The 27,430-nt window shown below is 34.3% G+C and overlaps 3 protein-coding genes across 5 annotated transcripts in view; all 3 read right to left on the bottom strand.

The window, feature by feature from the left end:
• The window catches only part of trc (Serine/threonine-protein kinase tricornered), a 60,082-nt gene extending 54,447 nt beyond the window's left edge, over positions 1-5,635 (bottom strand). For all 3 annotated transcript variants that reach the window (XM_076135070.1, XM_076135071.1, XM_076135072.1), the window contains exons 1-2: positions 5,325-5,635; positions 462-542 (exon numbers count right to left, since the gene is read on the bottom strand). The gene's annotated coding sequence lies outside the window, so the exon portion shown is untranslated. The remainder of the gene's footprint in view (positions 1-461; positions 543-5,324) is intronic.
• A 630-nt stretch (positions 5,636-6,265) lies between these two features.
• On the bottom strand, positions 6,266-15,106 carry LOC142986355 (uncharacterized). Its single transcript, XM_076134813.1, has 10 exons — positions 14,985-15,106; positions 12,893-13,073; positions 12,188-12,420; positions 11,094-11,220; positions 10,452-10,641; positions 9,735-9,864; positions 9,098-9,179; positions 7,380-7,510; positions 6,835-6,928; positions 6,266-6,391 (listed from the first exon to the last, which is right to left on the bottom strand). Exons 1-10 carry the CDS (start codon positions 15,030-15,032, stop codon positions 6,306-6,308), a joined length of 1,302 nt encoding a protein of 433 aa, XP_075990928.1. The 5' UTR covers positions 15,033-15,106; the 3' UTR covers positions 6,266-6,305.
• A 6,636-nt stretch (positions 15,107-21,742) lies between these two features.
• Positions 21,743-27,430, bottom strand: part of gb (solute carrier family 7 member genderblind) — a 100,577-nt gene continuing 94,889 nt past the window's right edge. The window contains exons 9-10 of the mRNA XM_076134560.1: positions 27,147-27,318; positions 21,743-26,572 (exon numbers count right to left, since the gene is read on the bottom strand). Coding sequence (XP_075990675.1) covers positions 26,511-26,572; positions 27,147-27,318 — 234 coding nt within the window. The 3' untranslated portion in view covers positions 21,743-26,510. The remainder of the gene's footprint in view (positions 26,573-27,146; positions 27,319-27,430) is intronic.

The raw sequence follows: 27,430 nt of genomic DNA, 5'->3' as shown, positions 1-27,430 counted from the left end.
AGCTACCTATATAGCTAAAAAAGATAGATCTAATACTAATCTATACTAATATTATAAAGCTGAAGAGTTTGTTTGTTTGTTTGAACGCGCTAATCTCAGGAACTACTGGTCCGATTTGAAAAATTCTTTCAGTGTTAGATAGCCCATTTATCGAGGATGGTTATAGGCTATATATCATCACGCTACGACCAATAGGAGCAGCGTACCAGTAAAAAATGTTACAAAAACGGGGATAATTTTGACCCAGTCTCTCTTATGTGACGCAAGCGAAGTTGCGCGGGTCAGCTAGTTGATAATATAATTATAAACAAAAATCTGTAACTGTTGCTGCCATTATTAATCCTTGTCTGCATTGTCTTTATTTTTATAATTTCTTGATTGTATTGTTGTCTTTATATAACATGTGTACGAGTTGTGAGAGAGAGAGTTGTGTATGAGTGTAGGAGTAAGAGATAACTAACCCGGTGGTTGGGGTGCTGGTGCCGGTGTATCTGGGGCCACCGTAGTGCCCGGGGTGCTTTTCCCCCAAGACACGGCTCACTCTGTAACAAATGTAAATATTACTACTGAAATATTTCCCGTTTCACTATTCGATGTAGATAATAGGTAGAACGGACAATTGGTACGGTAAATTCTTGTATATGTATGACATGATGTACCAGATTTCCTTAGGTTAGCCTAATATTAGCACGGAGTTACAATAGAAACTACATTTTGTGGGTTGTGTAGGTAAAAATTCCTTTGGGAAACTCACCAATACATATACAGAGGATGTGTTTCCCTATTCTATGTATGGAATATAGGTAGTAAGGACAAATAGTAAGGTATTTTAAAGTGATTTAATTTATGAATATAAGTATCCATAATTCTGTTAACTCTTATATCAGATAGATACAATGGAAACAATATTGTGTTTCAAGTAGATCTTAGTTCTAGCAGTTGATAAGCTTAACCAAGACTACTTTATTTACAAGTTATTAGACATGAATCTGTATGTAGAATAAGATGGAATTGTGTCTAGTAGGGGAACTGGCACTAATATCATTAATCAGCATGATTATTATATATTATACTAGCTGACCCGCGCAACTTCGTTTGCGTGTATCCCGCTACTTCGACAAATACAGTCAACGCACCAACACATATTGGATACTAATTTTCAATTCACAATAACTTCTCTTTCCCTTAACCGCGTTTAAAATATTAAACTGTTTTTTGGTTTCTGTGACTCTTCTTTGATCGCCCCCCCTATCAGTTTTTGGAAAAAATATTTAAGTAATGTACAGATTTTTTTTTGTCTTATATGTATAGATCAAAGTCGTAGTACCTACTTTTTAATATTATTTATTTTTTATGTACCGGTTTTTTTATATTTTTTGTTTTTTTTATGTACTTACCTACTTTTGTTATATACATCTAACTATTATTTTCTTGTTTACTTTTTAAATTATTTACATTCTACATTTTATTACTTTTACTTATTTTTTATTTACATTTATTTTTAGAAGATTAACTTTGTCTACATTTTTTGAAATATAATACCTACTATTATCATACAATTATTGTTGTCGCGCTGAAAAGCACGTTTTATTTTTCTCAAAGAGCTGCGATAAATAAACGCGTCCGATCGCTTCCAATTTCAAAGTGCTAATGGGGAGCCGCTGCCCCCGCCGCCGCGGCCGGCCCGTACCGTGCCGCAACACTAATATCGTGATATCTCCTAAACTATATGTCTAAATAACACACTGTAAACTGCAAAAATAATCTAAATTAAATGCTCGTGATGATGAACTTACTTATTTTGATAAGGATATATCGCACCCCCGGTGCAATAATGTCACTTTTGTAAAAAAATGCAAAAATGAGTTACTTATGTAGTAATTGATTTAAAGCACTACTACTGTATTACTATTATCATTATATAAGCAAAAGTAAAGTTAAAAGTATTCGCTGATGTATTCATCTTATCAATATCACATAAAGTTATTGTTGTGGGAGGTGTCAAAGTTTAAAATGCTTCTCCTGAAAAACTACATTTTTGCATAAGTGACAGTGTTGCACCGTAAGTACGATATGTATTATTGGTTATATCACCAGTTAAACATCACCCAACGAATTAAATGTTTTTTTAATACAGAAAAGTAGTTTTTGTGACTTAAATAAAAAAGCTGGATATATGTCATCGCGGACTTTTTTGTAGAACTAATAAAGACCAATGTATTTGCTATACATTGTTCTTACTTGTATCCAACGGTATAAGCGGCGCACGCACAAATGCAATCTTCAATTAGGTTTTTTTTTTGACTTCTTGGACATAAATCGCTATAACTCAGCTAATATAGTTTCAATGTATTTCAATTATATATAAAAACCTGTCGGAGAAAATACTCTTTCTATTAGTGAAAACCGCATCAAAATCCGTTGCGTAGTTTTAAAGTTTTATGCATACGAAGGGACTACAGACAAAATGGGCGACTTTGTTTTATACTATGTAGTGATATTATCATTGACAGTGAATGAATTGTAACTTTGGCAATCAAATGTCAATATTTGACCTAAATAAAAGATTAGGATTTAATTGAATATTTTATCTTAATGACATTGCACTGTTTTAATTTTACAACAAGATAGATTATATTTATTTTAACACTTTAACCGACTTTTTAGAAAGGAGGAAATTTTCAATTAAATGCCAATAAAATCTTATAATTTTTATTTATAATTTTGTATGTTTGTGTCAACTTTAGAATTGAATTCGTTTGTTATGCAACAAATGCCTTAGAAGAATATTTTAGGATTTTCAGTCTACATTTCTAAATTCTCATGTAACCATGAAGTCGAAAATATTTATTTTTACTAGTAGTTATGAAACATAACGACTAGTAAAAATAAATATTTTCTTACTTAAACAGAGTCACAAGAGTTCATTATGAGTTAATCATTAATTAACTGATATGATTCATAGCTTCACTGTTATCATGATAAGCAATTAAAATTGATTTCCCCGTACTTCTCTCTGTTATTTTTAACAGTATAATAATTTTGAGAATTGACTAAATTCGGCCCGCGACTTTATCCATGTGAAATAATTGCCTTAGGTAAATAGTATCCCTTTTCATACATCCTACCAGTAGTTTTGTAGTGATTTAGTAACATACAAACTTTCGCATTTAAAGCACAGAAGTACGATTGTGAGTCCCACAAATCCAGTAAATGTTAACTACACATTTAACTATAAAAGACTGAGTATATTGGCTATCTACAAAAATTTGCTATCAAAGTCTTCAGAAGGCTAAGAAAAGGCCTGATTTGGTTATTATACTGTTGAAAGATACTGTCTATGAACAATGAAATGCCTGATATGAAAGCAATATGAAATGAATACAGAATGGCAAGGCAGAGTCAAGGTTAATACCGTTTTACATTTTTGAAAACAATATGTTAGGCACAAATTCAGTCTAAAATCAAGATTGCTTTGTGTAATACTGAATATTTCTAGTTCAATGTGGTTTGAGAGTTATTTATGTTCATTTTTAATAGCCACTGAATATGTCTGCAATAGTTTAATTGCAGATTGATTTATGCATATTTGGGAAAACCTAGTTACTTACTAAAATCTATTACTGAACCTAGTTTTACTGAACATAGTAACTGGTTCAAATGCAGTTTTGAGCACTTATCTTTACTTTATCTGGAATGGAAGTTACAACAATCAGAATTTGCCATCCTTAGTAAAAACTGACTACATTCAAATGGTACTACATAAGATCTTGTGGCAGAAATTGAAGCAGGATATCTGTATTAGTAAAACTTTTAATAGGTCCAGTACTTCAATAGTCCAGTATTTTAAGCTTTAGTTAAGGTCATTTACCTCTTAAAGATGACTGGGTCTAGCATACTATAAAGATTGAGCATGACTGTCATAGGTACTCTATAGTAAAGAGCTACAAAAATAGGTTTAGGTTTTGCTACAGTGGATCATAACAATATTAAATGTTAAAATCATACCTAATTTACTATTTTATTGGATCCTCTGCTTACTAAAAGATAGTTGACTATAATTTTACTACTATGCAAAGCGGGCCATTGAAAAAATGTGACAGCTACACAGACTGAATATAACAACAAACAATGAACCAATTGACTATATTAGAGGTTATTTACATCATTCTACTGTACACTGTCTTAAGGAAACAAATACCTATAAAATGCTCAGCATTAAACACTCAACAAATGGTTTATAGTAAATGACTTCTACAGAATAATATCATAGTTCTGCTGTACATAGTGTTTGTACAATCTATAAATAGTAAATGGCTTGTGTACATATTGACGTTTCCTAGAAGGCTAATGTAATAGCATGACTGTTTAGCCTGAACAGATAGCATTTGTATAGGCAGATTATAAATAGAATACTGTCTTACTGAATCAAATTGTGTAAGAAAATGTATTGGTTAGTGTAGAATGTGCTATCTTGAACAATATTAATTTATATTATAGTAGTAAAATTGGCTTTTATAACCAGAACCAAAGAATTTTTCAACATTTTATTCTATAAGAGATACTAATATCTATGTTAGAATATCAGAGGATGGATTGGACTACATAATATTGTCCTAATCATTGGCCAAGGCCTCAGGGTTACCATTATTAATATTGAAGTATAGATATTGTATAAATTGGCTGCCCCAGTTCCCCTCCATTACACTCATATAGACTAGTTTATGTACCTGAGTACTGAGTAAATACATATCTATCATGTTGTTGTGTATTGAACACAGCACAATGCTCTCTCTGTACAAACAGTTATTGATATCAACACCAATTACTTATCTATGTTTATATGAAGGCAGACTGAATCACACATAACTGGAGTGCCTGTAGTAGTGTGGGAAACACAAATATCACTTGCAATGACCATGAGATTAAAAGGCCCTACATAATGACCACAGATATAGCATGGCTAATGAGAAGAAGTAGATGAGAGCAATGTAATCGTTTCCGTCACACTACATTCACACAATAACGATAGCTGCGCCCGTAAAGGGCACACCACCACCAGCTGCACGGGCTGCACGATCTGTACGAGCTCTATCACACGACACTATCAACTCGTAATTTACGTGTGACAACGTTATCATTGATGCATGTCATCCTTCACTTGTCACAAATCATCACACAACATATAAATAACGGCGGGTGATTGATGTCTTCGGGAACTCGCCTAATTAACGGAGCTCCGAGATGCTGAGGTTTTGCGTCACAAAGGAGCTCGCGAGAGCCAGCCTGACAACCTCCGCGACTTCGATACGCACTCCACTCACCTTAGGTTGGACTGTGACCCGAAAATTGTTGCTCGATCGCCAGTCACCCGACTGCACTAATAAATAAACAGCATGAAAACAATTCCTCTCGACGAGATGACTAAAATCGATAATTTTGTAATGAAAATAAATTATTAGCACCGTGTCACGGGACGCCCGTTAATTTTTAATTGTTGCCCCACAATCAGCGGTCGACACTCGCGAGCAGATAATACCTTTGTTAGATGAATTACGAAAGCGAAATAACGGGATTTTTCACGAGAGACTACAGAAATTGCACAAAGAAAGACGTCAGGCAGGGGCACAGATGATAAATCGAATGGCTCAGTGTTGCCAACGTCAAAATGGGAAATTTAGTTTTTACCGTAACTCGATTCCGGAAAAACCGGTAAACAAAAATTAATCGATTTAGAAATACTTCCCCCTCTGTGAAAAAGATTTAAATGTTTTTATGCTCATTACTGCAAAGTAATTTATAAAAGTTTGTATTTCGCTGCTTCTAAAATAATAAATTGAATCTAGAAAGCAAAATGTTGCACTAAAATAGTAAACTAGAATACTTTGTCTGAATTAAAAGATGTTCTGTGATCTGAATGCTTCCCGAAGCGTGATTTTATGTATGTTTTAACTTTGTATTCATTAATATGTGAACCTATTATGTTTAGTAACTTAAATGAGTGAGACACACTACACAGTCATGTTCTAACACATGCTTTGTTTTCAGAAAATTGTTGGTACCTAAAATACCCAATGGTACCTGCGAGAGATAATGTGAGGGAACAACATTTTAATAGAGCATAACTACTTATGTAACTATTTATGTTATTACAATATATCACTGTGGATACTGATGTGAGTTATGATAGGTTTAGGTACGTAGTCTACATGCACTAACTACTGAACAGGGAACATGCATGGTTTGTGAAAAAAAAAACAATGAATAAAAATAATTCGATTTTATTGTTTAAAATATGATCGCAATCACTTAATATTCTTTCCTTGGCTAAATGATGGTGAGATGCCTGTGTCGTGTATGAGCTTGTATGGACCAGTATTCGGTTCTCCTCCTGTAACAAAAGAAAAATTATTTCAATAATAGATACCTATTCATAATAAAAGCTACAATGTTCTTAGCAGTTGTCTTCTAATGAGTTGAACCGATCTTAGATTTAATATGGACGGTTCTGTCTAATACTTTCATTCAGTTGGATGTAGACATGCCTACCTAATAATTGTCTTGCAAGTTGGTCTAGTAGTACGTCTGTCGTACTTTTAAGGCACAATCACGATGCTACCTAGTACCGAGCATCAAGTGGTACTTACTTTTTTAAACTATCAGAGAGCAGCCACGGCTATGAGCATCTATTATCTTTATCTTATAAGGAGATGTAGGTAAAATGTCACCACATCATCATTGGCCTGTATAATCTATAGCAGATTATTCAGATGCTATAGATTATACAGATACAGCCGTCTATTTTAAAAGAGAAACAAATTAAAGATGACAAACCTGCTCCTTCAGCGGACAAGTGCGAGTTGCCAATGATAATATCTTCCTGTCCCGGTTCTGCACGAGATTCTGATCGGAAGTTAGCTGGTTGAACCTGGAAACATAAAACAATCTTATTAGATACAAAATAATCATGGGTGTCGAACAACGGCGAGATATATGAGACGGTTATAATTTATTTGATTTGACAAGGAATCTATTACATATAATATTTATTAAAAGACTCAAGGCAGTAAAAACCTCAAACGCACTTTGCTTACAAGTTGTATCAGGCGTTCCAATTAGAATTCTGGATATTAATCCTGTTAGTCAACACCTAACGTGTCAGCACATCACACCAACACACACAATCTGATTCGTTAATTTCTGCTAAAGACAATGAAGTCTATATACGGGGAATACCCTGTTTTTTTCCATATTTGTTTTTAGAAGCCATCTTGTAATCTCTGTTTATTTAATACTTAGATAAGAATTTCGAAGTAGTTAATATAATGTTTTATCCTTGCCATCAACTATGCTTTGCTTTAGCTTATATTCTTACGCACCTGGCCCTCATTTCTCATCAGATCTGGGAAGACCGCAGAGCCTGGATATCTGTTGTAAATGCCGTTCAGATTGTAGTGCAGGTTCATATCCGGACCGATGTTAGCCTTAAGCAACTGTTCCCAAATTCCACCTGGAAATCATTAACAAATCGGATTATGGCTTCTATCGAATAGCGAAAGTTTGATATCTATAATCACTTGGAAAAAGATATAGGAATTAACGCAAAATCGGATTTTCTCTTGGAATGCCTGACTTTTCGGCGCCGGTTACAATAGCCATGGCCGTGGACGTTGATTTTCATTTTCCAACATTATTTTAAGGGTGCAAGGGTGCAACGCGAAAGTTAAGAGTAGTAGTAAGTTTTGACTTGGAAAAATAGTTCTAACGACATGCGATTGGGGCGCTGATCATATTTTCATTCAGATTTTGTCGCCATTTACTCCGTTAGCCAATAGATGATAGTAAATAGCCCTTCAGACGTACTAACTGATTATTCAAGCGCTTAAAACTGGTATAACTTAAGACACATCAAGAGTAATAATGAATTTCTTCCGGTTGATTAAGCTGACTCGCTTACATTATGCGTAAATGATGTCTCTAATAAGAGAGACGATCTAATTAGGATGTTATTTACTTTGTCGACTGAGATTCTGTGGGCAGTAGTGTATCTATCTATAAGATTGCTGGTCACGAGGTCTCGCGTTTGATTACCGGGTCAGACAAAGTGCAACTAGAATTTTCTAATCTAAAATAGATAATTCTCAGTTGTGGCTCAGAGTTTGGTAACGGGCCTAGTATACAGGGTGTGGCGTAAATAATGAATAATCCTTTAGCAGCGGATGGGCGACTTCCCGACTGATGTAAAAATTAAAATTTACCTCTGGCACAAGTATCATAGTTTTTGAGATTTTGGCCATTTTATGTGTTTTTTAAGAAAGCGATTTACGCTCGTACTTTTTGATGCTGCGATCACAAATTAAGGATTTTTTTAAATCCGTTTTTTGCAATTAAATCCTGAATAGATGTGCTATTGAATCTAGAACGCGCTTAGCGTGCAAAAATAAAATTAGTCGACCGGCAAAAGTGTTAATAATTTAAGTTCTTTGTAATATTTTGACAATAATCAGTATTAATGATGCATGTTATACCAATTTAGAATTTTAATAAAATTTAGAAATTATGTATGGCGTGGGCAGTAAAGCCACCATACATTTTTTTTTCACCACAAGTGCTCAACGTTGCACGAAAGTTGTGAAAGAGTATAATATTTAACTTTGAATGCATAATTTAAATAGAAAACAAGTAGTAATAACAAAACAAGATATTAGGTTCAATAGCACATTAATTCAGGATTTATTTGCAAAAAACGGATTAAAAAACAGCCTTAATTTGTGATCACAGCATCAAAAACTAAGAACGTAAATCGCTTTCTTAAAAAACACACAAAATGGCCAAAATCTCAAAAACTATGATACTTGTGCCAGAAGTAAATTTTAATTTTTACATCAGTCGGGAAGTCGCCCATCCGCTGGTAAAGGATTATCCATTATTTACGCCATACCCTGTATAACAATAGGCTCGCCTTTTATTAGATAGGTAAATTCGTTTTCTTTATCATGGGTACAGAAAAAGGCGGAACGCGGATACATTGTTAGAACTGCTCTGCCTACACTTTTAGGTGTGATGTTTAAGTAGATATGTACATTATGTAAGTTACCTTTGTCGACAGATACAACAGGTCTGTTCGACTGCCAGGGATACTCTCCGTGAGCTTGGAAGTAGATCGCGTACGTTGACAGCTGGAATAGAGTGAACAGATACCTAGTTTAATAAATTAAGAGCTATTGATGCAGAATAAAAAAGACGTGGACTTTTAATAACTTTCTTAAAAAATATAATATTTCTTAAATCTTTCTTATATAAATCTTTAAAATACAGGTAAATAATATAAATAGGAAATGTTAAATGAAGTTCGGAAATGACTTTTCGCTGATTTTAAATACTTAGTTAAAGATCAATAAATACAGTAAGTAATACAAAATTAACTCGTAACTTTAACCAGCCCCTCCCTTGTCCCCTTCGAACACCACCGGTGGGACAGTCATATGTAAAAAAATACAAAATGAGTTTGACTGCCTCCATGGCGCAGTGGTTTAGTTCGCCACGCCGCTACCATCGACTCGGGAGGTCGTGGGTTCGATTTCCATACGGGACAATCATTTGTGCGAACTACGAATAATTGTTTCGGGTCTGGTTGTACTTTGTGTCCGTTGTTTGTATTTTTGTAAACGTCCTCGCGACACAAGAGCAGTTCTTAGTGCGGGAGTAGACTTAAAAAAGGAAAGTAAGTTTACCTGTGTATAGTAAAGAGCAAGCCAGTATTTTCCGCCGTGACCAACGAACGCCGTCTCATTAGCATCCATCAGACCGATCGGAATCTCATTGTGCAGCATCTCCTGAGATATCTGCAGGTTGCAGCCATACCTGAAGAAGATAGATAAGGTAACAAGATAAGATAAGGTAAATGTATAAAAGTTTGTGGACGCAACATCTTAGTGCTGCTTACGTAATCTAACGTTTATCTTTTAGTTTTTCGAGATTTTACCTAAGAGGATTCAAATCTAGCATTATCATTTACGGTATGAAAGAAGTTTTTCAACATGACTCGGAAGATATCGATAGCTAAGTAATTTACTGGTGAAATAGTTAAGTAATGCAACGGGTCTTAAACGCGGGTCTTGATTTTTGATTTTGATTGAAAATTAACGGTTTGGATACCTACCTTATATGTTTACCCATGCTTTCACGGATTAACTATTTAGTTCATCGTTATGTTTAGAATATCTGATGATTCATGATCAGATTTAGGTTTGGTATTTTTTTTAATCAGTCTCTGAAGTGCTAAAATATGGATGCAGCCACACTAGATCAGACTATATGGGCTTAGATCTTTATTGCGGGTGCGATGTAAATCGTGAGCATCTTAGTATTATTTCAAGCTGCGATAATTAAAAAACGTTATTTATATTTCGTTCCTCAAAGTTGTTTAACTGTGATGGTGAATTACTTACCAGTCAGGGCAAGCCTTCAAAATATCATAAGGTGCTCTGTAGTATTCTGCTCTTCGTACAACCGGGTTCCTTATGTTGAACCGTTCGTTAGGATCGGTTAGATTGATTCGTTTGATCTTAATATCTCTTCGTTCACAAATGTAGTCGTAGTGGAACTTTGGTACTGATTCCCCTCGAGCACAATAGGTTTCTGAAATCAAAAGCAATGAATGGTTATTGGTTAAGCTTTAGAAAATATTATATTTTTAGGAAGATTGAATTGATTTTTTATTCATATGAAAAAAAAGATTTAGATGATGACAATTTTGGGCTCTGTGATCACAACACTCTTTTGTACGTAAGTAGACCAACTATCATACGAGAATAATGAGTAAGGTAAGGTCGGGAGATAGTGGGTTCGACCCCCGACTGTTTCGGATTTACGAACAACTGTATGATGTGTTCTTTGTTTGTAAAAATAGTTCGTAGAACCGATATTGGCTCTAAAGAAATAAAAAATCGGCCAAGTGTGAGTTGGACAGACAGACAGACAGCAGAGGCCTAATAATAGGGTTCCGTTTTTGCCCACCTTTTTGTACGGAACCCTAAAAATAGGTTAAAGAACAGGTATCTACCAGCTAACATATTTATTTATTAACTTACTTTGACAGCTTCCATCCATGGAGCTTACAGCGGCGTATTTATCAATACAGTATCTATAGCCAAGCACAGTCGGGTACCGGAGATACGGCACCTTGCATGAGAACCTCCCTTCCTGGTACATAGCTCCCTGGAAACAGTGACTTCATCAGCCTACTTACTTTCTATCGAAATCAATTCCAATAATCTTTTGTATTACAGGCTTCCTCCGCGGATGTCGGATGTTCGCTCGACCTTTCTACATCCGTTATTGCGAGATATTTTAATTAATAATAAGGAAAAGAATTAAATATGAGTCGTAAAATTCTATAAATCATTTTTAGCAGAGGCTGCCTCGTGGAAAAGCCCACACTGTCAATTGGAATGTTCTTGAAATTAAGATATTAATCAGCTTTTACTGCGTGGTAGGGTATTATTGCTTTCAGTCGCCGTAATATTAAATAATATAATAGAAAATAATTTTCTCTGTAAGTGGAAAATATTGTTCTAGTAATAAACTGTTTATAATAGACATCTCGCTATGAATCACGGCCGGCAGAGAGCAGCAAGGTCTAACACGCGCCAAAGAGCACGAGGTTATAGTTTTGTAGTAGATTGATTACACATTCTAAATTCTACTTTATATATTCTACTTTATAATAGCTTTTATTTATTGCATTTGAAACATTTATGCATAGTAGATCTGCTTATTAGTACGTGATTTTGTTGCGTTGTATATTCGTGTGTTTACTTAAATAGTTTTGACTGCTACTTCCCTCGAATTTCGGTCTTATCATTTGCAGGTCCTTAGAGAGAGATATGTGAGAGTCAGGTACAAAAGTTGAACAAATCGGACGTTTCGATGTAGCTGAAGCATGCATAACGATTAAGATCTCAATTGAATTGGTTGATTGCGGATATTACAACAATTTCTTTTGTTTTACAACACTATAAAACCACAATGTAAAGAAGTTTTGAAAAATGTTGGGTAGTTGAGACTTTTGTATTTTGACTAAGTATATTTTTTATGAGACAACTTACTGTAACTAAAATCACACCAACAAATGATTTTATTCCTTCTATATAACCCACTTTATCTCTACCGCTTTAAGCCTTACCTTACATATGACACTTCTCCTGCCCGGAGGTCTGGAGACTCCTCCGAAGCAGTAAGTCCTGGTGCCGTTGATCATGATCTCCGTGACTCCGATGTGTGAGATGAGCGTGATGCCGTTGATGCCGGCGAGGGCGAAGCGCTGCAGACCAGCTCGCTTGCGAACCTCCACGTTGTTCTTCATACTCATCGTGTTGACGATCGCTTGCCAGCCGTACACGAATTCGTGCATTGGACCTGTGAGCATCACATTGATACATAGACTCGGTACTATATTGATAGGTATCTAGACCGTTGGGTATGTCATAAAATAAGATGGCGCAAAAATGTGTAGTGAGTGATAAACTCTTCTTGAAGCGCAGGTATTGCTTCGGTAGCTTGGCATAAGTCAGCACTAAAATCACTCCTTGTTAATTAAGCCTAGGAAAAATACAAAACTGCAACTTTTCACATAACATTTACTTCACATCAACACACGAGTGAGAGAAGTGACGTATAAAATCTGTTTTTCAGGAGATTTATAACATTTTTAGTTTTTCTTTGAATATTAAAAGTATGGTCTATTAAATATTTACCAAGTAATGTATACATATAATAAAACAGTAAAATTGACGTGTCTGAACAATTACTATATTTACAAAATACCTCTAATTTATGAGGGGTGTTTAGACTTGAATAATTATGGTTGAACAATGAACATTATACAAACCTATGCCAAAGCTGTCTCCATCCAGGAAGTTGAACATCTCTCCGAAGGAGTCAGGCATGAGTCCGGAGATGATGGTGGAACCTTGTATGGCGCCGTCATCGCCCAAGACCGGCACGATCTCGTCCGACGGCGTCGTGAACTCATGGGACGACTGGTTGTTGTAGTGGGAACGAGCATGGTTCTGTAAGATTTTGGTAGCGATTTAGTAGCAGAATAAAGCCGGTGATGGTTTCTATGAGATTCGTAGCCCGATTTTTTACTAGTATCGACTATCGACAACCGCTAGTTTTTGTTTGAAAATCTATCCAGCACCTGGAACCATAGGAAGAATAGGAGGCCATAGGAACTAACGTGTAGTACAATTGAAATATTAAACTCTCGATTTTCTATAGTGTCAGCTGTAGAAAAATGTACTGTAGCGCTACCATGAGTTGGTAACTACAGTCTCCCGGAGACACTGTAGTTCTCGTAAAACTCGAACAGCGCCTCTAGCGGATAGTTAAGGTTCCAAAATTGCTACCATGGGTCGCCATATTTAATAACGTGTAGTTAAATTAAACAACAGTGAATGTAGATTGGCTTTGTCGTTCATTCTTTCCCTATTTGAGCCCACTGTTGTAGTTGCGTTCTCACGTTAACTACTCTAGTTTTTAACTACGCCAACTCATGGTTGGGCTACTGTTTCCACCTTCCTTCCCTTAAACGCACACAGATTTGGAACTAAAAATCCCTAAGAAACTTGCTATTTATCCCCAGTTATTCGAAAGTAGGACTAAAATCGTCATTTTCTTTTATATTGACTCTACTACGAGCCTACACTCGTTTAAATTTGAAGGATGCTAGCTAGCAACGGCTTAGATTTTGGGCTTGTCACCGAGAAGCCAGGCGCTTATATCCCACTAAAGGCTTAGGCAGGGGAAGGCATTAGTCCGCGATAATCTTTGAATTCCGAATACGGAACATTTGATACAGAATTTTGAACTTGTAATACAATCTTTTCTCTACACAAAAAAGCTCGATATTTGGGTACCTCACGCGCTCACTGAAAGACACCTAATGAACCGTGTACTCATCTGTTATTCTTGAAGCCAAAGATAGTTCATACATACTATAATGCGAAAAGACTTTTTCCTCGACCTAATATATTAAGAAAGCCAAAAAAGTACTTTGAGAATTGTCCTTCGTTTCCGCTGGTCCTAAACTTCTTCAGTCTAGTCCAATTCCTTACGATTACTTGTGAGCTACTTATACTTCAATGATTTTAAAGTTTAAGTGTTACTTATCTTATAATGTTGTACAAACTACATATCTGATGCTTAATAAGAGACTGGCCTAACTCAAAAAACTAGATTTGTAGGCAACCGTTAAAACGTTTTTGAAATCATAGTAATAATTGTGAAAACGCATGAGAGTGAAAGAGACCGATATAGTAGTAACTCGGTCTAATAACGAGATATCGAAAAAAATCCGGGATAGAAAGATAGACGGCGTTGAAACGAGTTCCTTTGTTTACTTAACTCATTTTGGACCTAAACAGTAATCGGTCAGTTTATTGAGCGTGCGATATCCTGAAAGGATGTTGTGTTATTTAATGGTTTCGAAAATTTTCTGACTTTATTATTATATTGTTACAGCATTTGAATTATGAAAAATAGTAAAGATAAGGCAATTCCATTTCACACTGTTAACAAGCTTGAGCTTTCGTTAACAACATACATACATAATATCACACCTTTTGCTCATAGGGGTAGTCAAAGACCGAAAAACGCCACTTGGTACGGTCCTAACAAACTTAACTTTCGTTAATAAATCTACATCATTTAAATATTGTTTCTTATGCATGGTTAATTAAGTACCAAAGCATTGCATCTCTTAGAAATCTATATTTATTGACTTTCTTGACTCTGAATGCTCGGCTCAGTAGAGTCAGTAGACGTTCCGACGACAACTTTAAACTTTACTTAACTACTTTACTTCAGATGCCTCTTTATAATATTAGTATAGCTATACATTCAATAGAAAAACCACCAAGAATCTGGTGAAATTTATAAGTCTAGATCCCTTATCCCCCAAAAAGCAAAATGTTACTTACCTCAACCACTATAGAACTAAAAACTAAAAGTATTATTATCGCCGACATGGTGCCTGCTGTTGGCCGCACTGACAGACGGACTCGAGAAGTAACTAACGTTGAATTGTTATTGGAAATATAATTGGTTATAAAGTTAGTTAGTAAGGACTAACGAGTTAAGTAACTGCTTCGATAAGAGCGTTTGGGAACAGTTAACTTACGTCCACACGTCAGTGTTTGTGTTAGAGTTAAGTCAGCCAACTCTCTGGGCCACTGGAGTACCTACATAGGCTACGTATATTATGTAGTTTCACCTGCTTAGATCGATCACAGTTTAGAAAACCATAACGTCCAAGGTACAATGTTTTATCTTACACGCTCCGGAACATTGGCACAGGCAAATATTGCCTGTATTATAGGCTGGCTGAAGCGTGTATGAATGACTTCATATAGGAATCATGCTTATTAAATTATAAATTATCTTTATAAATACTTAATACATCGAATCTACATCTTCATTCTTAGTATTTAACTGCACGATTGGCGCAGTGTGATTCAGTCTTTGTGTGATGAACACGAATATTTATTCTGAGCCTAGTTGTCAATTTATCGATATAAGTATGTATTTAGAAGTATATAAGTATATTTATCAGTTATTTGGTTACCATAGTACTAGCTCTGCTTAGTTTGGAATTAAATGAACGTGTGTGAGTTGTCAATTGTCCAATTATATTAAATTATTCATATTTATCAGTGTATTCATATTCCACTATCGCTATAATATTTATCAAGGTTTTGGTAATATGGTGTCTGCCTAGAATTCTATCCTCAGTGACTCGAACTACTTATTGATAAAAGGCCATCTGTCTTTAAGCTACAACTATCATATTTGTTTAGTAGATATTTGCATCAGTATAAGTTATCTCTTGAGCTTATTTTCTCCTACTAGCATAATTGTTAATAGATATTTTAATAATACTTTCAATACAGATTTACTCTGAGCTTATTTCTGTCTACACTCATACAATCTGATAGGTACCTATCACAATGCCTATCTTAATAGCCCTATGTACGTGATTGTATTATTCACAAAATCATACTTACAATGTCTTTCTCCACGCTGCTTTATAGGTGTTGATAAAATTACCATTTGATTCCTACCTAGTTAAGAAAGCTAAACTGTGATCATAGTTGTGGCACATGAGTAAAAAACATGTGTAATTAGTTAATAATAATCAATGTTTTAATTATTTCAAATTTACTGTATCCTGTGTGTTGTGTACCACTGCTAGGCAAATGCTTTCCCTCTTGCCAGCAGTGGGACACTTCACCAGGCTAAGGTAGAGAAACTGTATGTGTAGTAATGCACTAATACTTTTTGACTTTACTGAGCTTTTAAATGAGTTTCTTCAAACAGAGTATATAAGTATGGTAAAGCAACGAATAGCCAGTCTAAGCCAGGCTTTCTTACTGAGTAGTTGTGTGTATTAGTGTGTACTATGTAAATTATGTGTATTCATGTTTCAGTTTTCAGGGTTAGGTATTCTTAATAAAAACAAGTAAATATGGCCGAAAGATTTAATAAAACAATTAAAAAACCTAAGTAAGTAAATACAAAAATCCTAAGAAAATACAAACAAGTTCAAAAAAGTTATTTGGCACACAAAGTCAGATCAAAAACAGATCATAATTAATACAAAATTCAGTACAATATTATTAGAAAAATTAGGATAGAGGTATACAAAATCACAACAAAAAGGACATAAGTGAAATACAAATTAAATACAATCTTATATCCTAACATCAATTCACTACGGGTTAATATATAATATAATATATTCTGATCATATATTCTTATACACTATTGGTCTAAATTAGAGCTTTACTCAACCTGCGGCCCGCGACTGAATGCGGCCACTCAAACTTATAAGAATGGTAAGAACTAGTAAGAAAATAATTCCCAAATATGTAACATATTGCAGATTAAATTTTGTTCGATATGTAAAAAGCTAAAGTTCATAATGAATATAAAACTGCTAACCATATATAAAGCTCCAGACAGATTTACAAAGTTTTTGAAACAAGTCGTAAATTTAAAATTAACTAAGATAATTATACAATACGCAAATGATCAAACATAATACTACAGCCGCGGACCAAAATAACAATTTTTGTGGTCTTTCCAAAAGAAAGGTTGAGTATCACTGGTCTTTAAAAGGAACAATGAACAATGACGTCAGCAACTCGACCAATCACAGCAGCGAGTGAAGGGGGAGTAAGATCATTCAGTTTCCCCAAAACTTAATATGCAAAATCATAGAAAAATAATATACGACGATCCTCATAGTGTAACGTATCGCTACTGATCTTGAGCCTCGCTACAGGCCGTTGGTGGGGTCAACGGACCTTCAAAGTCTATAATTATTGTTCCTTTTAAAAACAAACTTATAAATACAACATTTACAACTAACTTACAGGTTTTTTCAAACGTGAAACGTATTTTTTACCGCTGTTGATTGATAACCAGTACTATCCCGAACGCTAGCGAATATATAACAATAACAGTTGGTATAAAAGTACAAAAATAAACTTCAACAATAACGACCACCCAACAATCAACTTTAACAAGTTAAAGGCTCCCCCACACAAGCGCGTTATCGTAGGTCGATAATATCGCCTGCGTTACTACCATATCTGTTCTCAGTACATTTTGTATCAGGATGATCATGTAGGTACACGCAGCTGCGATTATGTCATGACATCCTAATACAAAATGTAAGTCAGTGTGGCACATTAAAACCGTATATTTGAAATAATAATCGATGTAATCGAGTTGCAATTTTTAGAATTGTTGGTAAAACAGCTGACTAACCACTCACCTACCTACCTACTACCTTTACCCACTTTTACCGACAATTCTACAAACAGTCAACTCGATTATAACGATCATCATTTCAAATAGACGGTTTATGCCACTCTGCTACTGAAGACAGATGTCACAGTAACGCATGCTATATTTTCGACAACTATAATAAGGCGCCTGCGTGGGGGAGCCTTGTTTCGCGCACGTTCGTATTCATACTATAATGGTTTCGTTCACGACTCGGAACCGCGCTTCTCACTCAGAATATGATTTTAAAACATGCCCTATAATGTCAATTTTAACTTCACATCAACAACTTGTGCAGATAAAATTTACCTTAAAGTTCTTTGTCTTAAAAGCGTAATTTGAACGGCTATAAAACGCCAGGGCTCAACAAGCCATCAACCCAAGTCTATCCACAGCAGCGAAAAATAAACCTCACATTGTCAAAAACCTATCTAAAGTACAGTCGCCCTTAAATTCAATACCTAAACCCCGATCAAGATATAAAACCCCCATTATCGAAATATCAGTCGAATATTACACCCTACAATTTTAAATTTACTTCGTTTTTGCTGCACCAGATTTTCAGTTCACTTTTATGTACTACCCATATTTGCGAGCGACTGTACCTATTTGACCAGCTGACACCGATCACAAAGAACTGAGAAAATTCAAAATGTATTTTATAATAGCATTACAGTACAAAATGCATTGCAAGAGATGACTTGTCGAAACAAATGATTTCTAACAAGCTGTTTTGAACCGTTTCACTTCATATAAAATGCATTTTTTGGAGTATTTTCAAGTTTTTTATGACTCAGTGTTTTGATCCTACCTTATATTTATATTATATTTAATTAATTTAAATTAAAGCTAAATTATGATATACGTGGTGTCCTACCTAACTTATGCTAGAACGCTGAGTTGTTGTAAAACCATGTCTACGATATTTGCTTAGCTTCAGGTGAAGAGTTTACTCCTTATGTCAAGTCTATATGGTACAGTGGAGCTCTCTGTCACCCTCACTTCACGTTTTATGTCGAGATGTTAAGTGTCAGTTAGTATCTGTTGTCTTAGAGAAGTTTCCTTTAAAATGTTAAAATAAAATACGTAATTTCTGAACTCATTACTATTCCAAGTGATGTAAACTGAAAACTTGTTGGTTAAAATCGACAAAAAGTAATCAAACTTAGAGAAACTAATATACTCGTAAAACGAATTCAAGTTCTTTTCTGTTATTTGTTCTAAATGTGTTAATATAAAATCAAAGAAACTATCTTTTACAGTAAATCAAATAATATAAAGAATTTACGAAATTATAACCACTTTAAACTGCCGGTACAGTAAAACAACAAAATCTATTTTGGTTTAAAATAACCATACATAACGATATGGAAATGTTAAATAACTCAGAAAAATCTGTACTAATATAAAAACCTGAAGAAGGTAAACCTATCATAAGAAACTGTAATGAACTTACCCAATCAAAAAATAACAAAAAAATGTGATGAATTAAAAGAAAACCCAAACTATTTCCACTAAAACCTAAACATAAACTCCTTTAAAAACCCCTTCAAATCAAGTCAAATTAATAACCACGAAATTTAAAGCAAGATACTCTCAATCATTTAAACAAATTGTAAATCAAGAGTACCAAAAAAAAAAAACCTTCTTCACAACGAAAAAAATTGACATTTCCATAAAAAAAACACAGGAGACTTCTCTTTGACCAACGTGCGACACAAAACAGCAAGATACCATAAATACGGCATTAAAAAACCGCGTTGTTATCCTAACTAACCCTAACTTAACTATGTCATCCCCATGTCGTATGTACAGCTGGGGGCACTTTCCTTACACCTAACTTAAGGGTAGCAGGCACGCAAGGTGAACTGCCGTAAAGAGAATGTATAATGACAGCCGGGAAAGGACAGAAGGGGCTGCAAACGATGACGTCTGCTGACCAACTATCACTTTACAGAGGGAGTTGGATGCTCTATCAACTGAAACACGACTTTATCTCACTGACGCAAGTAAGATTATTTAAATCCTGTTTTTTGTTTCAAAATGTTTTGTGTCTGTTTCAAAAATGCCTATTTTTTTTCTATTTCAAATGTGCTTTTATTCCAATGTGTCTAATGTTTGACTTTTAGTTTTGAATTCCAGCTTTGATTTGAGATTGTTTTGTTTCGTAATTTGGATGTTTGTTCTAAATGCAATTTGGTTTTCTTTGTCTATTTCAAATGTGCTTTTTGCCAATGTGTCAAATGTTGTATTTTTAGTTCCGAATTCCAGATTTACTTTGACATTGATATTAAATGCTGTTTCTATTGTTTATTGTTTCTTAATGTTTTGAAAGTAATAAAGAGAACAACTGAATAAAATTTTGTTGCTCAATTTCGAAACTGAAACTTAACTATTGTTTTTTGAAAAGTAACTGTTATACCAAATGCTTCAAAAATATTGTGTAAATGTCGAATTATCATCCAAATGTATAATTAATATAGAAAATAAGATAAAATTGCGTCTGGAGAATAAACCGAGAACAGTGACGTGAAACATTTCCCTCCCAACCGACTGCTTTTTACTATGATCACTTATGAAAGTAGGTACTATCGGGTAGTTGCCTGCATCAAATTAATATTTAACGGCCGGATTTTTAACATATTAGTAAAATTCGTTAATAATTAATTAAATAATTTAAACGAATAAAATGTTGCCGGTATTGAAATTATTATCAGTTTTTTATGTATTGAAATTTTACCGAAACATATTCGCAAATGGTAATTAAAATTATTTAAATGAATTAAATGTTGCCGGTAATGAAATGATATCAGTGTTTTTTGTAATTAAATATTTTAAATAATTAGAAATAATTATGCTGAAACACGTACGCAAAATTATAATTAAAATAATTTAAATGAATAAAATGTTGCCGGACGTGAAATTATATGTGTTTTTGTAACTGATAAAATTATTAGAAATAGAACTGAAATATATTAGTAAATGATTATTATAAATTAATTAAATAAACAAAATGTTGCTGGTAGTGAAATTATATCAATGTTTTTTGTAAATAAATAATAAGAAATTATTACACGGAAAATATTCGTAAATTATATTTAAGTTATTTAAATGAATAAAATGTTGCCGTAAGTGAAATGATATCAGTGTTTTTTGTTATTAAATAATTATACGGAAACATATTCGTAAATGATTTTAAATTATTTAAATGAATAAAATGTTGCCGGTTGTGAAATTATATCAGTGTTTTTTGCAATTATTAAAAACATTCTAAAATTATTAGAAATAATTAGGTATACGGAAACATATTCGAAAATGCCATTCTTAAATTATTTAAATGAATAAAATGTTACCGGTAGTAAAATTATATCAGCGTTTTTTTGTAATTAAATCATTTTTAAATTGTTATACGGAAACATATTCATAAATGATTCTTAAATAATTTTAATGTATGAAATGCTGCCGGTAGTGAAATGATATCAGTGATTCTTGTAATAAAAAAGAAAATTGAAATAATTATACGGAAACATAGTTGTAAATTATTTAAATGAATAAAATGTTGCCGGTAGTGAAATTATATCAGTGTTTTTTGTAATTAAGTAATTCGAAATAATTATAGGGAAACATATTCGTAAATGACTTTTAAAAACTATTTAAATGAATAAAAATGACTAATATTAATATTTAAATGAATAAAATGTTGCCGGTAGTGAAATTATATCAGTGTTATTTGTAATTAAATCATTAGAAATAAAATTAAAGAGAAACATATTCGTAAATAATTTTGAAATTATTAAAATTAATAAATGTTGCCGGTAGTGAAATTATATCAGTGTTTTTTGTAACAGAATTATTTTTAAATAACTAGAAATAATTATACGGAGTAACTGATAAACTAAAGATGATGATTTTAATAAAATAATCCGATAAAATTATGACGTAACTCAGTATATTATGTTTAAATCGGTAACGTGAGAATATTTTTGAATTAAAATAAACATGTTTAAAAACCTAGGTATTATAAAACCTAAAGATGAATAAACTGTATGAACAAATACGTAACGAATGTATAATGGCGTCATCGTAAAAATAAATTGATACTGTTGAATACTGTTGATAAGAATAATTACAAAAGAAACTATTTCAAATATGAAAAAGTAATTCGTATGTTAAGAGATTTTTTTTTAAATCAATGCAAGAACAATGAAGATGATGATTTCCAATAACTGAACTATTTCCGAAATGGATGAATAATGTAAAAATCTTATAAAATAATAAAACCTTACGAAATCATGATAAAAATGAGTTTTCAAATAAAATACCTAACTGACGGCTGACGCCATTACTTCGCAATATGAAAAATAAAATCAATTTTATTTTTGCAAAAATAATCGAAATATATTAACTTTCAATTAATGAAATTATAAAAAGTAATTAAACTTTAAATAAACGGCAACTACCCGATTTTCCGTAAGATGGCCATATTTTAAACGGTAATTTCATTCATGCCTATTATTTAAGTTATGAAGTGCCGGACCAAGATGGTTTAATTTTAACGTCGAAACCAAAAAACTTAATATTTTAATAAAAAGAATACCTTGACTATTATTTCGTATAACCAAAATTATAAATGTTAAACTTTAGAAACGCATAAGCCCACGCAACGGAACTTAAACCGCCTAACATTTAATCGTTTTTGAATGTATTTTTTATTTTTTTCAAGACTATTGTTTGAATTTCGGGGGGTCATTTAGACTATTATTTTTAGGGGCCAGTAAAGGTGCCTATTTAACATATTCGATCATAGTAATGGTACATTATTAACCCTCTAAGATAGTCACCAGAGTGCCTCTTACCGTAGCATGTATATACGCATTTATATAGACGTAGCCAAGAACTAAACATACATAATTGTCAAAATTAGTATAATTTAAGTAATTAATAATAATTGTTAGAAAAAAATTGCCAAAATATTGAAAGTAGGAAACTAATGTTAAGTTAAGGTCGAGCATTGCTTGTTTAGATGGTTCAGGCAGTCAGTTGTACAACTGCTCATCACAAGTTCCCGAGTTGTCTTCGGGTTAGTCAAGGTTTTACAACCTGTCAAGCAATTTCTAATATGCTCACCCAAAAAAAAAACAACACAATAGAAATATTGGCATAAATTTAATAACTAAATAATTTCGAAAAGTCTAAATTAATGATAGCGCAATGGTCTTCGTGAATGTTTGAGCGACCAAAGTTTTTAATTTGCGTCGAAACGAAATAAAGAATTATCTCCATAAATGCGTGTATACAAAGCAATGATGTTTTTTTGCTTGTGCCTGGCGTTGAGAGCCAAAGCGCATGAACAGTGTGCAGACAAAGACTTCGCAACAATTCAAACTTTAGTTGAAATACGACTGACGGTGACTATTTTTCAAGTGGCCAATTTAATGTTGACGTTACTTTGGTGTTCTGAACTAGCTTTTACAAGAGGCTGATGGAGTTCTGGCTGCTAATTAGCAGCTTTGTCAAGAGACGCTCAGTACGAATACCACATAGCGGTCTATAGACTGGTCTCTGAGTTATGTTTGCTACAAGCTTTGCCTTTCCTGCCCATATGCTCTGACCGAAGCCTCCAACTGGCGTTTGTACACATGTAGACAACCGACTGTGTAGCAACAGCTGACAAGCTATAAGAAATCACTCAAAAAAAAAAACTGCCGAATACGTAAACCTTGAACCGAGTGGTTCTATAGTTAAAACCAATATAAAGAATTTGGAGCGAGCAATTTCTGTAAATCAAATCAACTGTTGCTCTCTAGTGAAAAATTTGCAAACTTCATAACATGATAAAATTCAAAGTTATTCAACCAATATTTAAATTACAGAGTCACCACACTCATCTTGATAAATACTGGTTGAATAATAACAACACCGCGATTGCATGAAAGAAAATATGTCAAAAATATAACAGCAATGAGGATCATCGGTTTGGTGTCATATATCCTTCCATGCGCTCACGACAATAGGTCTCTGTAGTGCAAAAATAGAAATCTCTTATTTCTAATTATGTCTAGTTAAATCTAATTACATCTAACATTCCTATACAACCAATTCGCCTTTTACTCCCCATAACATTCCATTTAATCCCCCGTCTTGCCAACCGCGCTTCCGCCGCCAGCAGAATTCGTATTTGTCACTAATGCAATCAATTAAATTATATCCAGATTCAAAATAATACATCTCTGTAATACGCAATGAACTGAACAATATAAGACATTTAAACTGACCAAATCATCAGTGGGTAGGGAAAAACAATTTACAAATATAATAAAATAATGTCATCAAGATCCTCAGCAATGAAGATGTCGATGTTTAAATCATAATAATATGTATAAACAATTATTACTTCGGATTCAAATTATTCATAATACATACTCCAAATTCTACTGGCGGCATCGTACGCAAGTTGTACAACATAGGCGAGGTCCCACATTCCATCGCCTATGTCCTTCTGTTCTATCCATCAACTTGCCTTACAGACAACCAACTGATATTTACGAAATTTCATTCCCACACCATAGCACTCGATTTCATTCCTTATAGTCTAAGTACAATTGAACGATAAAGTACATATACTTATTATAAACATCGATATTTGACCGAGCTACATCGCGAGGCATCTCATCATACGAGTGGGGATGCGGCCTGAGTCCCATTGACACTTCGACCATGTTGATCTCTTTCCTATCGCCCCCCACTTAGTCACTTCAGACCCCTATGGGCGCAGCGAGACTGATTCGTTTCCCTATGTTTCTCTATGGAAGCAGTTCCTTACAAGACCCATCTTTTTCTTTCACTAAGAGTTGGACTCACATTACATTTGCATCATCATGGTGACAAGCATCTTTAGCTTCTAGTTTGTCGGTGCCATAGTGACCCGTGAATGCGCTATTATTTTCAAGATGCTTTCTTTACTAAGCTTTATCACGTTCTCGCTCAAACGTTTGTTCGAGCCTTTAATAACCGACTGATGTAGTCTCGATATAAATTCTCATTTCCTCTATGCCGCTCCCTGGCATGTTCACTCAGGGCGAATCTTAGCATAAACCCTTATTAGAAAACCTCAAAGACTGGAGTTCTCTTGGAGGCAATATCGACAATACCTCGCGAGGTAGCTCGGTCAACGTGCTACCCTATTGTACAACGTCGGTAAAAAGATTTACCGCCTACAAGATAGTTACTAACATCGGCAACCAAATAAAATTTAGCCCGATATTACACAATGTAGAGTAGTATAAATATAAATATTTATAAAAGACAGACATATTATACAATTAATATTGTATGAGTATATATGCAGTCTATATCAAAACTCTTCAGTTCGAAACAAGCCTCGTTTGTAAGGCACCGACATACTTTTGACTTCAGAAATCAATTTCAACATTTAATATTTTTAGAAAGAGTGTATGTTACTATATGAAACGTTCATTCAATACATTCGTTGGCTTTAAAAGCACGTTTACAAACTGTGTAATATCATAGATGTGGATAGTACGAGACAGAAGAACTAAAATGCGCCTATCCTACTATAAATCGCAATCTTATACCTACTTATACTAAGTAGCTTTGCGCTCACTTACCTACAACATCAAGTCTTTAACGTAGCTTTTCCTTCAATGTACAATTTGGGGAAGTTTTTTTTACGACGGCTGATGCAAATGAAAATAAAACCTAAACACTGGGAAAACTAAAATGACCTTTGAGAAAACTGAAATTCCCAGCACAACTAAGGAGGCCACAGAAGTGACACGCGTGCAGCTCGCGCGTAGTAGCGATACGTGCGAGCTGCACGCGCGGGTGAACATAACAATAATAAACTAGTAGCATGCAACTAAACAAACTCCTCGTCCCCGACCGTGAAAGCGATGTTAAATGCCGTCGTTTCTAAATAATAAAAAACGTTAACTATTTACACAAATGATAAATACGAAATAAAAAGGTCAAATTATAAGGTGGCCTTTAAAAAAAACAATGAGCGTAGGTGTTCTACTCTGCACATTTAGATGCCGTCTTCATATTAAAGTGTAAATTTTTGCCAATTCCACTTTGTAGATATTGTAGAATAATATGCTATGTGCTTTGTCATTTCGTGTACACATTATTCTTTCGGGATAGTTTTCATTGCACTACGGCGATCTCTGATCCAACATCGTAATACATAGATACGCGTCTGTGCTTGGTGACACAGTGCGATCCGTACTATGTCAATTGAATGCACTCCGGCCGATAAATGCATTAAAAACTATCATCCTAACCGAGCACATAGATTTTTATAAATAATCAAAAAATGTATGTATTTGGTTAGGCTAGACTCAGATCGACATAGAAACGTCGATACAGATCTAGGTAAGGATGGTGTTCAGGCATCCGAGAACGACTACTATAAAACTAACATTCTAACAGCCGATTTCAGCAACAAACATGCACGCTACATACACGCTAAGTTGCAGTCACCAGACTGTTAGGATGATTAGATTTAATGTAGTGTTGTTAGATGACTGAAAACCAGCTTACACCTAAGACTAAAGGATTTATACCTAGGGGAGACCCGATTTTTTTGATGGATTAATTACATACTAAGACTTAGACTACGTATCCTCACGTGTCTTTTACTCTTCTTTATCTTCCACGGCTGATAACAGCAGCTTCTGACAGAAGTGCGTGAAATTGACTGCGAAAAATAATACTCGTTAATGACCTTCAATTTTTTACGACTTCGCGGGTCAAACAATGAAATGTCTGCAAGGAAATCTCAATAGCAGTATTACTTGTAGGTCTGTAGAGCTATATATCAATTGTTCTGTTATGATTATGTTGACCTTAGCTTTTAGAGAATTCCACTCTCTTTCTCTCTCTCTCCTATTTTAAATACCACTTCTATGATGCAACCTCTCAGATTCAAGTTTTGAAGATTTGCAGCTGTTACGGTTGAATTAAGTTAGAAGAATAGCGTAGATACCGATCCACCCGTTCTTGAAGATATAAAGTTTCGTAGTCTGTGAATACGCCCTTAGAAGGTATGGTGGAAAACCCATCTTATTTTCCGAAGTCTTATTTAACACACACGAGAACGACGAAGGAAAACATCGTAAGAGAACCTTTCACTTCTAAATGTTCATTGAACATTTCTCGACGATACAATTTTTACTCTTCTTTCTTTTGAGGATCATTAATTATGCTATAAGAAGAAGGACTATGTTTGCATAATAGCTAAGTTTTTTAATATAATAGGGTTGTATACTCACTGGAAAATCGCGCCACGCACTTCGGCCTGTTCTTGATAAAGGCGTAGTAGACCGGGACGCCCGCAAGCGTCATCAGCGCGCCGGCCACCACCGCCACAGGCTCGCTCAGGATCGGCACCACGAGCAGCACTGTGCTGACCGACACGAACACGATGGGCATCCACAGTTGGACCTATGACGAAAGCTTCATTAGCATATACCTTCTTGGGTAAGCTTATCAAAGGCTTAGTTGCAAACTGGGACTATTTGTTGATAATAGTCATAGGTAAATCTAAAGTTTACTC

The sequence above is a fragment of the Anticarsia gemmatalis genome, chromosome Z (assembly GCF_050436995.1).
Source record: "Anticarsia gemmatalis isolate Benzon Research Colony breed Stoneville strain chromosome Z, ilAntGemm2 primary, whole genome shotgun sequence".
Taxonomy (NCBI): Eukaryota; Metazoa; Arthropoda; class Insecta; order Lepidoptera; family Erebidae; genus Anticarsia; species Anticarsia gemmatalis.
The sequence above is the reverse complement of the archived record's forward strand: the minus strand, read 5'-3'. Positions and strand labels throughout refer to the sequence as shown.

Coding starts and splice junctions, on each gene's coding strand:
- LOC142986355 (XM_076134813.1), bottom strand. CDS start 15,032: ATGTCGGCGATAATAATACTTTTAGTTTTTAGTTCTATAGTGGTTGAG. Junction 10,642..11,093: donor CATGGATGGAAGCTGTCAAA/GTAAGTTAATAA, acceptor TTTTGATTTCAG/AAACCTATTGTGCTCGAGGG. Junction 6,392..6,834: donor CTTGTCCGCTGAAGGAGCAG/GTTTGTCATCTT, acceptor CTTTTGTTACAG/GAGGAGAACCGAATACTGGT.